Source organism: Neolamprologus brichardi, chromosome 19 (assembly GCF_056152115.1).
Source record: "Neolamprologus brichardi isolate AB-2024 chromosome 19, ASM5615211v1, whole genome shotgun sequence".
In the NCBI taxonomy this organism is placed as follows: Eukaryota; Metazoa; Chordata; class Actinopteri; order Cichliformes; family Cichlidae; genus Neolamprologus; species Neolamprologus brichardi.
Window position 1 is genome coordinate 13,274,073 of NC_142122.1, and position 17,877 is coordinate 13,291,949.

At 40.4% G+C, this 17,877-nt stretch overlaps 2 protein-coding genes across 4 annotated transcripts; both read right to left on the reverse strand.

Annotated features, from left to right (window-relative positions):
- Nucleotides 1-654: 654 nt before the first annotated feature.
- On the reverse strand, nt 655-9,294 carry LOC102786575 (4-galactosyl-N-acetylglucosaminide 3-alpha-L-fucosyltransferase 9-like). The gene is made up of 3 exons (XM_006798419.3): nt 8,711-9,294; nt 5,287-5,531; nt 655-5,018 (listed from the first exon to the last, which is right to left on the reverse strand). Exon 3 carries the CDS (start codon nt 5,008-5,010, stop codon nt 3,928-3,930), a length of 1,083 nt encoding a protein of 360 aa, XP_006798482.1. The 5' UTR covers nt 5,011-5,018; nt 5,287-5,531; nt 8,711-9,294; the 3' UTR covers nt 655-3,927.
- Nucleotides 9,295-9,425: 131 nt separating this feature from the next.
- On the reverse strand, nt 9,426-14,975 carry manea (mannosidase, endo-alpha). 3 transcript variants are annotated; one of them, XM_006798421.3, is made up of 5 exons: nt 14,842-14,975; nt 13,816-14,425; nt 12,169-12,278; nt 11,970-12,046; nt 9,426-11,849 (listed from the first exon to the last, which is right to left on the reverse strand). In XM_006798421.3, exons 2-5 carry the CDS (start codon nt 14,315-14,317, stop codon nt 11,216-11,218), a joined length of 1,323 nt encoding a protein of 440 aa, XP_006798484.1. In that variant the 5' UTR covers nt 14,318-14,425; nt 14,842-14,975; the 3' UTR covers nt 9,426-11,215. The 3 variants fall into 3 exon arrangements, with proteins under 3 accessions (XP_006798484.1, XP_006798485.1, XP_006798483.1); XM_006798422.3 differs by having other exon boundaries at nt 14,831-14,975; XM_006798420.3 differs by having other exon boundaries at nt 14,702-14,975.
- Between the last annotated feature and the right edge of the window lie 2,902 nt (nt 14,976-17,877).

Here is a 17,877-nt window from a genome sequence, read left to right on the forward strand (position 1 = left end):
ATGCATGAGTAGTCTTCCATCTCTGGTAAGAATTACTTTCCAGCTACTGAAGGTCATTTCAAAATGTGATGCTATAGTAGAGCCACTCATTAAAATGGTTGCCTTTGACACTGCGTTGAAGTTGATCTAAAGAGGAATATTTTCGATTGACTAAAGGAACCCCTTTATTGCCCCTTTACTGTAATAGGAAATACATTTTTTGCTATCCTGCAATTAAAGAATTATGCAACTTATACCAATGTGATTTCTGTCCAAAAAAATGAACCTACAGTCAGCAGCTGTTTAGCTTACATTAGCTTAGCTTAGCTTAGCTCAGCTTAGCTTAGCTTAGCATAGCATAGTTACAGGGGAAACCAATGTATGGTTATTAAACAGCCATTTGTTTAACCCCATGTTAAAATGGCTGTTCTGCTTTTTGTACAGCTCAGCTCAGAGTTGTCCTGTTTTCAGCCATTATGCTAAGCTATGTTGGCTAGCCAAGTTTATAAATTCACTTATATATAAACTTGTTTAAAATGTTTAAAAGCAAGCATCATACATGTTTTTTTCCAGACAGTTTCAGCATAATCCAGCCTATGTCATGTAATACACATCAGGCATCTCTTTAAAAAACAAAAATAAAGGAATACTACAGTACACTTTACAAATGTTTGCTCATTTGTCCATATCTTTATTTTCATTTTGACACTATCAGACATATACAGTAAAACACAACATTTGGCAAAATACAATGATTTGGCAAAAAAAGTATTGATTGACTAACAGATTATTTCAGTGAACTGGCATCAAAATCAATTTTTTTGGGGATACCCGGTCATATAGCATCCAGAGAATCACTTCTGGGTGCATCAGTGAACCTCTCACAGATTCAAACTGGACAACAGAGAAGCCACAGCTCATTTTCTTTGTTTTTGTGCAAAAAAAAAAAAGAAAAAAAGAAAGAAGATAAAGAAGACTGATGCTGCCCAAAAAGATAAAATGAAAAAAACATTTTTTTTTCTTAAAGTCACCAACCACATTGGACAAGAAAGCTTTGTTTTCATACATGAGATTGGACTGTACAATATGAAACCATGACTGGCAGCTTCATAGTTATCCTGTGGGACGTGCCAAGGTCTTGGAGGACAGTTTATAAACTCACAATAGCTTCATCTAAGACGACAACTGGCACAGTGAGTCACACTACTTGAAATGAATAAAAGTGCTGTATTTCTGCTGCATTTTGGCACAACTTTTTCAATTAGGTCATGCCAACAGGATTGCCACCAAATACAAACAAAGAAAAAAAAGATCACTCCTCAAATGTAAAAGTGCCTCCCTTGATGAAAATGTCCACCTCAAAACCGTTAAAAGCATCATTTCAGATGCTCTTAATTCTTTTTCAAGTGTCTCTCCCTTTAACTTAATTCACAGCCACTCAAAGCACCGGGCATTACTTACAAATGTACAGCGCAGTCACAGTCACTTCCAGACAACAACTGCATGATATAAAGAGATTTACCATGAAAAATATATACAATGCTGCTGGAGTTCCCGCTGTCTGCTAGACATAAAGGAATGATCTGTGTTTTGGGCTGGTTTGATCCAATTCCTACTTCAGTTCACTACAGTGTTTATATACAGAGTCCACTATGGCATTTGGAACCATACTCCATAAGAAAAATAATTGGTTTCATCCTATTTTACATCAATGGTCCCTTTGAAATTGAAGAAATGTTAACCTCACTGTTTTTATACTTTGACACAGAAGCTCATCTTGCATAAAATGTTGACAAGAATTTGTACAGTACTTTCTGTAAAAAACATAAATCTCTGTTAATAGCTGCTGAGTGCTGTTGCAATGCATTGTTGTTTAGTGAATTAGCCGTTCCGACAACATCTGAATGTGATGCAATATCTGCGATATATGCAGATACCGAGCTGTCTTTTTGTAGTGTGGTCTCAAGGGTGTGGTGCAGTGCTAAAAGAATCAGAATCGCATGGAAACACTCGCTCCCAGACAACACTGAGGTATGATGATTCATACAAAAATACGGGTAACCTTGCAGCAGCCATGAAGATCACATCTTTCACATTTTAAGTTATAATGTGTGATGAGAGTACCGCACCTAAGTGAAGAGCTTAAGCAAATGCTTATACTACGTGCTGATTTTGTGCTCTTTCTGCTTAATGCAGTCAGTCAAAAATGACAGACTTTCCAAATTAAGATGCAATGTGAGGAGGTGTGTGTGGGAGTTTCATATTGCAGTACAATGGCTCTGTGCTGTTCTATCATCATCATCCACATGGAATCCAAAACACCGTGACAAAATTACAAAAGACAATGAACAATTCACAGCAATATTAATTAGCAACCTCCCTCTCACTTAACAGTGACATCTTCTGTCGGATACCAAGGTAAAGATCACCAAATCCAATCTACAAATACATTGACCATCTGCCTTAGTGTAAGTATGTGAAAATAACAGTTTGATTAGCAGTGCAAATGCAAACTTATAAAAATATGGGAAAAAAATTACAGCTACATAATTCCAAAAATACACAATATGTACATGACCCTATTGAACCATTTTCACATTGGAGTTTAGTAAACAATGCATAGGTGAATTCATCACTAGCACAGATGAGATTGTTTTTTTATCATATAATGCCTCATTTGAATAAATATTACATAAATATTTTCACTTTTATGTCAGCCCCTCTTCTCCAGCTAACACTTTCCCCAATGTCAGCTTGTGCCACTTCATAAGCAGGGGATAATAAAAAACAAAAACAAAACTTGCATCATGAATGTTATCAGAACGTTTATACAATCATGCAATCACACTAAAAATAGGACAAAATCATTTTTAAAAAATAGCAGCAGATGAGGTTATGTTAAGTAAAACATGGTCAGAAATAATAAAAAAAAACTGTGCACTTGTAAATCATAAAAAATAAATAGAAAATTATAAATTAATAACTCAAAAGGCAAAGTAAGGCTTAACTAAAATTCAAAGGACAAAAAAAGAACAAGCTAGATGTGTCACTGGGCCTCTGAACCAATAGAAAGACACCATTCAGCTGCTCACGACAGAACAGCAACGAACCTTTGTGTGAACTGAAGGACAAAAATCTTACAGTACTGCCTTCAACAACATAACAAAAATCACACAGTGTGATGGCATCAGCCACACATGGGTAAATCAGTCCATTTGTTCACTTTATTAGTTTGTTTTGCAGTTTTCTTCATTAATATAATTTATTAATCATTTGGTTAAACCTAACACTGATATTATGAGGCGCGCACATAATAGCATTGTGTGGTTTTTCTAAAAATGTTTTCTGTTATATTAATTATGTTTTGGTTTTTTTGAGTTACCTGGGTTTGGCCGGTGGCTGTTTCCTGTCTGGGAAAAAAGGGGGGATCTTCTTCTTCTTCTACATTTTTATTGGCGGTTGGCAAACAACTGAAAGGTGCATTACCGCCACCAACTGGTATGGAGTGTGGGGGGCAAAAGCCATGGCTGAGGACTCTGAGACCAATAGGCCTGCTCAGAAGGACCAACCATGTGCTCATCAGGAACAGGGATGTTTTAGGTTTACTTAGGTTATTCTGTGCTTAGTTAATATTAGAGTGTGTTTTTGTTTTCCCCCTATTGTGTGTAAACGGTTTGGCCAAACCACTATAAAAGCTACTCTCTTGTGTCTTTGTAATTAGGGTGGTTTGTGAGTTAAGTTATGTCCACTTTGTTTGTTTAAGCTTCTGAAAATTACTTTTTGTAGAGTTACATTTAGTTGACCTCTTTTATGGGCTTGCTACTTATGTTTTTGAATTTAGTCTTTTTTGAACTTTTTGAGGGTCAAAATAAAGAAAACCCTTTTTGAAGAGATTTTTTTACCTGTGTACTTGGCTGCTTAGCCCCTCACACACAGCCCTTCAAATCTCTAACCGCCCCAGTACCACTTATCAAGGCTATTGAATGCCTTGTATTCCTTGTGCCTTCGCAAGTAATCACAAGCCAGGCATGTGTGCTCTGCCCAAAAATAGGCCTTCTTTACTTTAAAGTGTCGCCGCCACTCAAAGTACCTGAGGTACATTTCCTCATTTTTGTCCAGGAGCAGCAGGTAATCAGCCAATTCCTTGGGCGAGCTGAAGTCGTCAACATGAATGAAGGAGTCTCCCTGGATAAAGTTCTCATAATTTTGCCTGGGTGGGCCGAGAACCACTGGCACTGTCCCCACTGAGAGTGGGTTGTACAGTTTCTCTGTAATGTAATCTTTGTGAATGGAGTTCTCAAACGCCAGATAGAACTTGCAGCTGGCGATGGTGGGGAAGTAGTCTTGGTCAGAGATGTACTCTCCAAAGGCCTGTCCATATGCATGAACCTCAATGTGTTTGTAGAGTTCATTATAATATTTCACCCGCACGTGATCCTGGTTCCAGTTGCTTACAATCCAGCAAATCAGCTTGTTTTTGCTGGGTGGTACAAAATCCTCTTCCCCTTCCGCTGCTACGATGGACCCATAAGGCACTTCAATGTCAGCATCCTGACGGTAATTGAGAGTCAGGTTGAACAGGTTCTCTATCCCAGGCAGCTGGGACGAATGTGATGGCGACTCGAAGTTCATCCATATCCACTTCTGGAATGACGGTCGCTGCAGCGGCGGCAGATTGGACAGGTCAGTGCTGATGTCCCGGTGATGGATGACGACTCCATCAGACTTATTGTAGAAGTTCCTGTCTGCTGTGATGAAGCAGCCATCAATGTTAAAGAGAGAGCTGCAGACGCTCAGGTCGTACGTTTGTCCGAAGGGCCAGAGCCAGATCAGCACAGTGGTCACGTTTTTATCGCTCTTGGTGGAGAAGAGGTTCTTGACCCGGTCTGTGGATACTGTTGACTCTACAGGACCTGATAACCAGCTTGTAGATGGTTTAAAATACATCAAAAACAGAGTCACAAAGCATCCCAGTATAAAAGTACCAAGCAGAAGGGGTCGCAGAATTCTGTGAAAAGGTGCAGATGGCATACTCTGTCCTAAAAAGGGCAAACCAAAGAGAAAAATACCACATGGTAAGCAGGACACAACATCAGGACTGATCATCTAATCAGGATAAGGCTTTACATACTACCAACATGTAATAATGTCTACCGGATCATTGACTCTGAACAGAATCTGTGCCTTTAAATACTTAGTGGTATGAATATATACTGTGTGGTGTGTAAGACAATAGTTTGCATCGGTGCTCAAATAAAACTGCTAAATAAAACTGTGATGCCTCCTACAACATATTGCAATACAAACCTGGCGGATTTTACTGAATGCTGAAATCCAAGCAAGAGTAGAGGTTGTGGGAATTTGAGGGAACAGCTCCTACATCGGATCGAAGCTTGGATTAACCCCCTCTGTGATTCGGTGCTCATAGGAAAACAAATTGCAGGTTGGAGCTAGAAGATGCTTCTTTGCTCTTAGGCTGAATAATAACGATCCTTAATGACTGAATGAAGTGTGTTTGATCTTGAATTTACTGGTCTTCTTAATGATGCCTCCTTTACACGAGCAAAGAGAGAGAATGAGAGAGAATCTATTAAGCCAGAAAAAGAGACAAAAAGCAAGCACTTTGATGACCCCTCCCATTTTGCCTACTCTCTCCATACTTGACCACAGGTATGCTATAATCAGTCTTGGCATAACAAATTAGTTTAGTGGCTTTTTTCCTAGTTAGTAGTGATATGAATTTATTTTGGACTTTCCTGTTAGTTGGCTCCTATGAAAGTTTATTTTTTTATCACTAGTGTAAAAACAATTTTCTCGGGGATACACACAGGTTTTAAGCTTGGACAGAGAGAGCTTCGTCAGCCAGTTCTTGTTAGCTCATGAACTTTGAGTTCTTTAGTGCAGTGGTGGTTCTTGAACTCACTTACTAGGTTTAAGACACTAGGTTATGTGTAGGGAATCCACTGAGTCAACTGTTACATTAATGTGGGTAGAGATATATGCTTGGGAACACCTCAGTGGTTTTGATGGGATCACTGGTTTAACCAGTCGCCACTCACTTAACCCCTACTTTTAACTGCCTAAAGGCTAGGGTTAAGTTAGATGGTTTTGGTTGAGAGAGTAGGAGGACTGTTCTCCAGTTTCCTTGGCTTGTCCCTGACTTGTAATCGGCTCCTTGATTAGAGTCACTGGATCAGTGCCCAAAGGCTTTTGTCTTATAAACTGTAGAACACTTTGTTAGTAACTTGTTGTGGTGTAGGACCTTAATATTGCGACAACATATCGCGTTTGGTTAGGATTATTTGTTGCTGCTTTTGGTTGTAACTTGGCTGTTATGCTCTTTTGTACTGGATATCTTACTATCGTCTGTGTCCAGTATAGAAACTTTGTAATCCTTAAGCTGTGTACACACTGGGACTGAGTCTCCTGTTGCGTGTCGCTTTAAAGCTGGCAGCTGGTGGCTTGCGGATGTTTCAAATTCTGGTTGCCATATTTACCACCAGATCATATGTTAATTAGTGATATCCTGCATTCTCATTAGTAGTCACTTCAATCAGTTGCCTGGGATTTGAAAAATGTTTACCCCAGGCTCCACTAACTTCCTGCAGTGATAATTTCACCCATAGTCACTGAATGTCCTTGACTTTTCGCCATGTTGCACTTCCGGTTTGAAAATAGCTTTTTTCACATGTGGAACCACATGGAGGTTTGGGATATGACTGTCCAGTTAAGCTACCTAGCATGTCACTGTTTGCTTTCTAGTTATTCCTCCTCTGTCTTGGTCTGTTCTTTTCTCTTAAATATGCTCCTAGAAGTATCAAGACTGTAGAAAGAGTAGCTGACAGTACTAGCAGAGTTGAGATAAAACTTTTTAATAGGCCTATAGTATTTGTCAGTCTATAATTTTTAACATGACAAGTGCCAGAGCAATGGATTTTTGTAAAAAAAAAAGAAAAAAGAAGCATATCTGTCATCACTTGGCTAACTGTCAAATACCTGCATCCACACACTCACCATGACTGAGCTAGGCATTGTACATTTCTTAATTCAATTGTGGTTCTTTCAAACTCCATTACTTTGTGGGTTTCCCTATGTTCTGTGCCCACTGAGCTACTTCATAGCACCACAGAGAAAGCTTGTATTTCCAGCCTGCATGCAGAGATTAGCTTAATCTCTACAAACAAGTGTATAAGACAAAACAAAAGTTTTTACACAAATAGTCAGCTAGTCCTAGATAGTCCTAGATATCTTCTAAAAGTTTCCAGTTAGGCATGGATGTAGGTTGTTATTTTGGGTATCCACTGTGTGTTGTAAGAGAATGCTGCCATCTTAAGGCTGAGAAGAATAGAAGAGCTCTCTGGGGCTCAGCACACCTGCATTTGGCACAGAGGCCACACAAGCCTGACATGCCAAGTGCAGAATCAAACCTTGAGAACCTTCTTCCATGCATCCCTGAAACATATCTGAATCAGTAAAATCAAAGGAAAGGGTAACATGCATCCATGCTTCATCCAAATCTTTGACTTTGTTACACAGATATGCAGCCAGCGGACACACAAGTCAGAGATGGAGTGAGATAAGAGCCAAATGAGTGCCACTCGTTTTAAAGGCTTATGGTATCAATACATTTTCATGTAGGGACAATCCTCTTACAGCACTCAACCATGCCTCCTGTGAGCTGCAGTGATAAGCTCTGTGGTTAACAGAGGATGCATCCCATGCATGCCATGATGTGCTGGTGTCAATTATATAAAACACCCCATAGGATGGAGGTTGACCTGTATTGCAATGATCAGGTCAGGCCTTTGAAGTTCCAGTGTCTCCAGTGTGATTATTTAAAGAAGGTGCACAATGTTTTATTTATTTATTTAGATATGTCTTTCTATCTCTAAACCACCAAAATGAGACTCCTGCAGCTCATTCACATTTTAAAAAAAGCATAGCTGTGATTTTGTTAAATGCATTGTGATGTATTTGGGACACAGAAAGAGCACCGCATGGGTGAGTAGTCTGCAGCGAGGCCACGTTTGAAGTGGCTGGAGAGCAGTAAGGGGAGGAAAAAACGCAGTCACACATTTTCTGTGGCAATATCAGTCACAGAAATCTCAAATCCCAAACAGCGTTTTGTAACGGGTATGCAAAGGCTAAAGCTGCACATGTACACCAAAATTGTTGTCTTTAGATTGCAACTCAAATTTCTAGAAGGAGCCCCGCACTGGCTGAAAACGGACACTCCATCTCAGGTGAGAATTAATTTCCAGCCACCGAGCACTGAAGGTCATTTCAAAACGTGACGCTGTAGTGGAGCCACTCTTTAAAATGGTTGTCTTTTGGCGTGACACTGCATTGAAGTTGATGGGAATAATAAAGATACACTGGAATATTTTCCAGTGCTGACTAACAGAACCTAGATAATAGCGCGCGCGGAGGGTATAATATTTGCAGCTATGAGGGCAAGGTTTGAAATACAAGTCACATTCACGGGTGAAAAACATCCATGTCCCCTGCAGTGTGTGAACTGTCTAGTGCATTAAACATTTAAAAATGCAGTGTACAATCAAACACCCCGGGGAAAACGAGAAGCGGTCTATATTTGTGACATTTGTTTTGCGCATTTTCTTTTTGGCGTTTGCAATTAGCTACAAATGATTTGCCTTTAAAATCAGGTAGAAGATCAGACATAGGATGCAAGGATGGGGGGGAGAAAGACTCAGCCAAGCATTTTACTCACCATCGCGACAGGCGTGAGTCAAAATAAAGCTTTCTTCTCATTTCCTCCTCCTCACTTTCAAAGACACATAGGAACATACGGAAGATGTGGATGCGTTTGGAATAAAAAATCGAGCCCGCACGCCGTGTTTGCAGCAATAGAGCCCGCATCCATCGTCTTGATCCCGAAAAAATGATGATACCTACTGTAGCAATGTGCGCTGAATCTTCTCCGCTGCTGCACACCGACGCAGAGAATGATGGCTGCAAGTGAAAAAAGGGGGGAAGAAAGAAAGAAAGACAGAACGAGGGGGAAATTGCGACTACCTCGTTCGCTTGCACACTAAATTCATATCTCGGTGTGCGAGGGCGCCATGTATGCTCAGGGATGTGATGCGATGTGGAATAATTCCCTGCTGGCTGCCCATGCGCTACCTTGCTCTGTTTACCGTGGATGCAGCTGCAGGCTGTGGCGGAGCGCTAGTTTGAGTGGGATGCTGCGATTCCGCTTTAGTACCATATTACACTTTAATCGTCTGTTTAAGGTTCTCATTTGAATAAACAGGTCAGTCATCTCTGCTGAGAGGAGGCACGGGATCAAAAGGATTCACCTCAATTGGTCTGTACAAATTAATCTTTCAGTGATGTAAAAGCTGAAGTCTGATTGCCAGTTAGTGAGGATAATGCACCACAGCCACCTTCAGAGGCCCAAAAATACAATTCTGTTAATTTTCAGCCAGTTTATTTAATATTTTTCGCATTCTTAAATCACATGCAAAAACAACTTACAAAAAAAGTAGGTTCAATTATCTATACAGAGGCTCACAGATACAGTTTGCCCCATTAAACCTTGAGCATGCCCCGTGATTTCTTTTAGCCAGTCAATTAATCATTTACAGGGTTGCTCTAGTGGTTTAATGTTGTAATTCAAAACAGTTGGAGGAGTCATCACAGGGTTCATTTCAAAATTAACGATTAAATTCAGAAGTGCATTAATACGATTTTGCATGGGTCAAACTCCAAAAAAACTTTCTTACACAGCGTCGGATTAAAGGCAGCCTTGCACAACAGCAAGGCAAGAGGACATGAAGACGAGATCTTTGAGTTTGACTTCAGTAGGCAAAGCAACACCTGGATGAGCCGGAGCCAATTGGAAAACAAGTGCTGTGTGCAGGTGAAGCTCATTTGGCTTTTTTGGCCACAATCACCAAAGGTACCGTTTAAGAAAAACGAGCAAAAAGCATTTAATTGAAAAATAAAGCAGACACACACACACACAACTTGCCAACTTTTAAGCATGAAAGCTGTTGCAGTAATATTCTGATTTGGGAGCGTCGGGAAAATTGCCCGGATCGAGGCAAAAATAAATTCCAATAAAAGTCAGCAAATTCTGGATGCAAATGTTCTGCAGCCAGCCAAGGACGTACAACTGAGAAGATGCTGGGTTGTACAATTAGACAGTGATCTATAGCAGTCCTTAAAACTTGCTGCGAACTGCTCCAGGAATCCAAGCTGAAGCTGAATGGCTTTCACAGCCATGCTTGCTTATAAACCTGTGGGTAAACATGCTGTATGGCTGCGGAAGCCGAAACACCACCAACAAAAATTCTCACAAGTTCAAGTGATCTGGAAGAAGGACTGGGCTGAAAATTAAGAGGCAAGAATAAAAAGACCACTGTATGTTTTCAGTGGAGAGATGGCTTTGCTGCGGGGGCAGTTTTAACATAATGCGTGATTTGTGCAGATGCAGGCAAACAGCTGTGGCCACGCAGCTGTATGCACCGATAGCACGTCTAGTAAGAGAAGTATCTGTTAGACTTGTACTGTACCATGGCAACAGCTCATAAATAAGAAGGCAATCTACTGCACAGATAAAAACCAATCTTGATTTTGCCCTCCATTCCCTCAGCTACAAATCTGTTTCAACAACTGAACTGCTATCCTTCCATCCCGCCGCTGTTTGCATCATTATGACTCATCTCAGATTTTAAACTGACATGTCTTTGAAATGTCAAAATGTATGTTGCAGGGTTTTTTTCCCCGTCTTTTTATTTTCTTGTACTGTATTTTGGGCTGAAGCTGAGTTGAAAGCAGAATGAGGCAACAGCTTTATTCCACCAGACTGCTTTGTTTACTCGTGTCTCTGCCTCGTTCCAGAGTGCACTTTATTTCTGTTCGGGTCTAATATAGTCACAGATCACAGAACTGCAAAACATGCCTATGCTGTTTCGGCTGGTGAAAATCCAGGAATAACAAAAATGTACAAGGGTGTGCAAACAAGCGTTAATAAGACATCAGTTAAATTCACAATAATTCGTTCAAGTGCAACAAAACGACATACATCAGCGCAGCCAAAATTAGGATAAGTAAGTGGTTCACTTGCCTACGGCTTTGCAAATCATTTGGCTTTTCTTATAAAGTTGGTCTTCATTTGCATTTTGCTCTGCGTTCAGCAAGCAGAACTCCATTTAGTTTTCATTTTGTTTATACCCCATGAATAAACATCTGCTATGGATCTTAGTCATTTTCATTCCTGCCACTTTCGTCTCTCACCACCAAATATCGCCGCCCATTTGCGAGTTATTTCCAGGTAGATTGATGGTTTGTTGGGCAGATAGTCCAGATACACCGTCTGGCTTGTTTTTGGAATAGCCATTTCAATCTGAGTCCCCTCGTGCCACTCGTTAAAGGATGTTATAGAGATAAAATCAGGCCTGGCTTCCAGTGCTGCACTCAGCGAGGTTTCGTAGTATTTGCCATTGATGCGGTTTCGAGTGTTTTGGAAATTCCAGGGTCGAATGCTCGTGTCGATATATCCCGGGCCTACACTTGGAATGAACATCAGGTTGTTATCTTCACAGAAAGCTTTTATAGAGGCCCAGTTACGCTGCGTGGAACCGTAGGAAAAACCATTAGTGGCAAAGTAGGTGTAAACGCCATCGAAACCTGCTGTCAGGATATCTCTCTTGTCTTTCTCCTCTACCAGCAGCGCGATGAAGATGGCGTCATACGGGGTATCCCTGATGCTGTTGGTCTCCGTGTGCTTTAGCAGCTTGGCCCACTGCTCCGAGTTCAACAGATATGAGTCATACACATAGAAGAGCGGAAGAAGTTTGCCAGTGTTTGTCAAGTACTTGAAAAAAGCCGGGTGCTCTCCGTATCTGTGGAGGACGGGATGGGAAAAACAACCAGATGTCAAAGGAATAGAAAGATGAATCTAAACATGCAGATAACATTAATGATGACATCTGAATGACTCTGTGGGAAAAATCACTACTCACTTCTCAATGATGTATTTAACATTAGTGAACATGTTGACTTCATCCCTTCCTTTGTATGGCTCAATGTGAAAAGCTACCTATAACACACAAATAATGACAAAGATAACACACACACACAGGGGTTCACAATCACAAATCCTTTCATTAGGAAAATAATGACGTTTCATTCAAGCAACTGCTGCAATCTCTATACACACACCTTAATGTGGTATTTATGAGCCACCTCAAACAGCAAAGGCACAATGTCGTCTGTTGAGTCCCCGTTGTCATCCTTCATATTGGGAGGATACCAGGAAACAGCAATGACACCTTAAAATAAACAGTTACAGTATCAATATGAAATCCAAAAGCTAAAAGAAAAACACCCAGATGGACATTCATAAAGATAACTGGATTCATTTAATGTAAATGTGTAATAAATCTGTATTGGAGCAATATTATTAGGCTTTCCTTGTATCAGTGTGTCACTATTATCATAGCTGCCAACACAATTCAATTAGAAGAGTTTTTGTTTGATAGTTGGGAACAATATGTTTATTTTGTGTGAAAAACTAAACACTAACCTATAAATGTCTGTAGCTCACTACATAGATTCAGAATGATCCAAAGAATAGGCAACATGTCATTCCTGTTTGAGCTTAACTGCATTGATTTATTTGGCCTCCTGGTCTCTGAGGTCATCCTCCATCAGCTTATCTCAGCACCACCTTTTCGCCTAAAAGCCAAAGGCGAACAGGCTTTTCCAGCTGTCACTGCCACCAGGGCAACAACAGCTGGAATTTTCCGTGAACCCACATAAGCACATGTCTAACTGACAATAAACCACTTCTAAAGATAAAGACATACAGTGTGGCGAAAAAGTATTGGCTCCCTTATATGCTTCAGACTTCAAATACATTTCCACACCAGGATAAATGCAAAAATCTGTTTTTTTAAAATTATTTCATTTATTAAAAGGGTGAGAAAAAAAAAGCTATCCAAACCTAACTGGCCCTGTGTGAAAAATGTTATTATCTCCTAATTCTAATAACTGGTTGTGCCAACCTTGGCAGCAACAACTGCAATCAAGCTTTTGCAATAACTAGGAATGAGTCTTTCACATCCCTGTGGAGGAATTTGGTCTACTCTTCTTTGCATTTTTTTTTTTAAAATTCAGACACATTAGAGGGTTTTCCAGCATGGACGGCCTGTTTAAGGATTTGATTAGACCACTTCAAAACCTTCATTTTGTTTTTGTTTCATTCAGAAGTGGACTTGCTGATGTGTTTAAGATTATTTTCCAGCTGCAAAACCCAAGTTTCTTTGAGCTTTAGGGAAAAAAAGGATGGCCGGACATTTTGCTTTAGGCTTTTCTAGTAGAGAGCAGAGTTCATGGTTTCGACAATTACAGCAAGTCATCCAGCCGCCTGAGACCACCACACTACCCCCGCCGTGTTTGACTGTTGGGATGATTTTTAAAAAATAAAATAATGTGTTAGTTTCATGCCAGATGTAACTGGACTCAAACCTTCCAAAAAGTTCAGTCCACAGAATATTTTACTGAAGGTTTTGGGGATCAAGATGTTTTCTGGGAAATGTGTACAGTGTGAAAAAATTAAGACATCAGGAAAGGAGCAATATTTTTTATACAGCACTGTATATATTTTCACTAGCTTTTAGTCAAGTACGCGTTAAAATTTTTCTTACTGCACTTTTATTTCTAGTGTTATTTCTATTGTTATACTTTATTTATGACTTCTTTTTATTCATATTTTGACATCATTGCATTGCCTGCCTGGAAAGCACTCTGGCTCAGCTCCTGTTGTTTTAAATGTGGTATATAATTAAAAGTGACTTGATGTCTTACCAATGGCTGCTGTACGCAGCTGCTGCATATGAGCCTCTATAACAGAGGGGTCTCTGGAACTGTAAACCCCTAAAGCGGGGTAAAAGTTGGCTCCAATGTCATCAGGTGGGCTGTGTCTCCCTTGTGGATATCCCTGAGCTACCTTAACGTCCCAGTGTGGCAGCTGCGGATGGTCCCAGTGTATGTATTTTCCATCAATCTTTGGGTTTCCATACCACGTGTAGTAGAAGGCATGGAGGTAGTAATTTGGAGGAGGGAACTTCCTCAGTGTCACTTCCAGTTCTGCATCCTTGTCTGACTGAGCAGCGCTGCTCATTTTGATCTCCTCTGGTTTTTTGTTGCGGTTTTCCCGGCTCTCTGGTTTGGGAAACCCCTTTATATCGGCTGGGCTGCTGAATGGAGAGTCCCGTGATATTAGCTCACTTAAGAACACAGTTATGGCGAGTATGAGCAACACCAGAGCAATTAATGTGATGCAAGACTTGCGCTTAAATCTTGCCATTCTTCAGTTAGTGCTTGAGGCTTTCCATAGTTCATTGTTGAGACACCAGTGAGAGACTGTGGTTGGAGGGGGCGCCAGTCAAGCTCAGCCGGAGAGTGTTTACTCAGCCTAGAAATTGAATGATATAAGAGATGTGAGTAGGTCTGTTGATCTTCCCAGAAGTGCCCAGTCATTAAATAATAGACAAAATTGCAGCTTTAGTTATTTTTGCAATAATATAAAGCTAAGTAATTTCCCATCTATTAATTAATAAAGCAAATAAAAAAGTGGAAATACCAAGTTTTATTTAGACTATAAATACAATAGCTGGTTACAGTACGTCCATTACTGCAGCTTAGCACCACACAGTTAAAAAGCTAGCAGCATTAGCCACATGAACTCTACCTGCACTGAACTTCAGACTTGACAACACCACACAGGCACCACAGGGCTGACACGACATCCGTTTTATTCGTCTACAGCCTAACAGTTAGCTTCTTCTTGCACTAAAACTATAACATTTTCATATCTCACATGAAACACACCCAGTCCAATGGCTCGACCGAGTCCTCATAAATTATTTTCGCTGCTGGGATGCAGAGGACGAGACACAACTTGCACTTCTGGTTTATTGCCTGTCCTGGAAAACGTCACAGATCTTCAAACACACTGACCTGTGACTGCGACTGCACTGTGACCCATCCATGCGGTATAGGAAGCTGCCTCCTCTTTAGCTAACAACAGTCATAAGGGTGGTTTAACTGAATGACACTGAGTGACAGCGCCCCCATCGCCGTGGAGGGTTCATTACAGAAAAGAATAAAATTAATACCACAGGAATTAATGATGATTCATGATTTCATATTTACTCTACAGCATTTATTTGCAAAGTAAACAGTACTGCAGCACAAGTACGTAAACTACACATAGATCAAACATTAGCAAATGTAATTGCATGCGTTGTCTTTTTTTTATATTATTATGTCCTCTTCTCTTTTTTTGTTGTTCTTCTTCTTGATCTTCTTCTTTCAAATGCTGCCTTTAGGGGCTGCTCTACAAAAACTTCCTTCCCTATATCTGTGCACCTTGTTTGAGGTCTTTCTCTTTTCCTCCTGCCTGGTTGCTCGATTTTTAATGTCCTATCCACTCCAATATCCACTATCCCTCCTCTTCACGTGTCTAAACCATCTCAACCTTTTTTGTCTCTCTACTCAACCTGAGCTGTCCCTCTGACATGTTTCTAATCTTGTCCATTCTGGTGACTCCCGATTAAAATCTTTGCATCTTCAACTCTAACTCATCCAAATCCATCTCCTGTTTTTTTGTCATTGCTGCTGTCTACAAACCAAACATCACAGCAGGTCTATTGTCTTGTCTTCATCCACACCGCGCTGCCTGTACTCCCTTCTTTAGTCCTCATGTGTACTGTCCATTGCTTTAGATGGCTGACAGGTTTAAACTCATTTACCTTCACTGACTCCACTCCTTGCATTGTTAATTATATATCATATTGTAATGTTGTGTAAATCAAAGCATTTCTGTGAATGCAACATCAGTATTCAAACCAACAAACCTAATTTGAAACAGTGGTTTAACTTCAAAGATCAGATTTGTTTCAGTGAATAATCTTAACATTTAATATGTACAATAATTAGTTTGGAGTGATTATTCAATAAATAAAATTATTCCAGAATTATCTGGGTAGTGACATTTTGAATGGAAAAACCAGTGACACAACCAAAGGAGAAACAGAGGACTCCTCCTTATCTGACCTTCTCCTATGTGAAGCCTGTGGACAGTGAATATATCCAGTGATGATGATAGCCTCCAGCAGTGTTTTCACAGGTTATGAAAGAAGATTATTTTGTGCACATGTTTACAAATAAATAAAAACCCCATTGCTATTTCTTTATTGTTCTGAAAGTGGTACTATAGACATTGTTGCTTGGCTCTCATCTCATCTCCACTTGGACCCTCACTGTTTTCTCTGTCACTGACCTCATTGTGTTCAGGCCTTTTTTTTTCCAGAGGGCTCTAAAATGGGCTTAGAGTTGTTTGGCATTTTTAGCTGCCTAAAATGCCACGCTGGTTCACTTCTGCTGCATACAAAAGGTTGGAGATGGAAATGTATGAATGAGTGAAGAGGGTGTGTTGAAAATATGAAAGGAGTAGAGCACTTTGAAGAGCTGTTGAATGAGGGAAATGAGAGTGAGAGGAGGACAAATTAAGGAAAGTTAGTTAGTGCATAGGATGAGTGAAGGGAAGCGAGGCCAGCTATGAAGAGGAAGAAGAGTAGGAATGATGGTTGATTCAGATGACATACTTGTGGAGGTATGAAGATGTCTTGGAGAGACTTGGAGAGAGACTTTTTTTCCAGATTGTTTTTTGTTTGGGATGGAGAAGTGTGTTAGCACTGACTTTCAAGAAGAAGCACAATGTTCAGACCTGTAGTAACTACAGAGGGATGATAAGCTATATCATGAAGCCATGGGAAAGAGTTGATGAAGCTTTGTTAAGCAGAGGTGGTGATCAATGAGCAGCAGCATGGCTTCATGCTGAGAAAGAGCACCACAGATGTGATGTTTACTATGACAGTGCTGATGGAGAAATACAGAGAAGCTCAGAAGGAGTTGCACTGCGTATTTTTGTAGATCTTGAGAAAGCATTTGATAGGGTGCCAATAGGAATTCGGGAGTGGCAGTGAAGTATCTGAGGGTGGTGGAGAAGATGTATGAGCACAGTGAGACAGGGGTGAGGTATGTGGAAGGTGTGACCATTGAGTTCAAAGTAGGGTTGGGATGACATCTGGGATTGGCTTTGGAGGTTTTCTGGTTTGCAGCAGTGATGGACAGGCTGAAAGATGAGGTCAGGCAGGAGTGGACAAATATTAATGTTTGCAGACAACATTGTGATCTGTAGTGAGAGGAGAGAGTAGGTCTAAGAGAGACTAGAGAGGTGGAGGTATGCTCTGGAGAAGAGAAAGGAAAGGCAGTAGATGCAAAACAGACTATGTGTGTGAATGACAAGGAGGCAGGTGTAACAATATAGATGCAAAGAGCAGAGGTAGTGAAGGTGGACGAGTTTAAATACTTGGGGGTCAAATGTCCAAAGCAATAGATATTAGACAAGAGAAGTGAAAAACAGAGTGCAGCTAAGGTGGAGTGGGTAGAGATGAGTGCCAGGAGTGATTGGTGACAGAAGGATAGCAGCAGGAGTAAGAGGAAAGGTTTACAAGAGGGTAGTGAGGCCTGCTATGATGTATGGTTTGGAAACACTGCCCTTGACAAAAAACAGATATACTGCACAAAGGATGTTGAATATTGACCTGCCAGGCAGGAGGAGTAGAAGAGGAAGGGCACAGACAAGATTCATGGATGTAGTGAAGGAGGGCATGAGAGGGTTGGTGTGACAGAGGATGTTAGATAAAGGGTGATAGAGGAGGAGACAAAATGACCACGCAAATGTGGACCTTCTCTTATTTAAGCCAGGAGAATATAAAACTTTAACTATATATTGTGACAAATAAGTGTACAGTGTGTAAAAGCTGCCCACACATTACAGTCAATAATTTAAAAACAGCG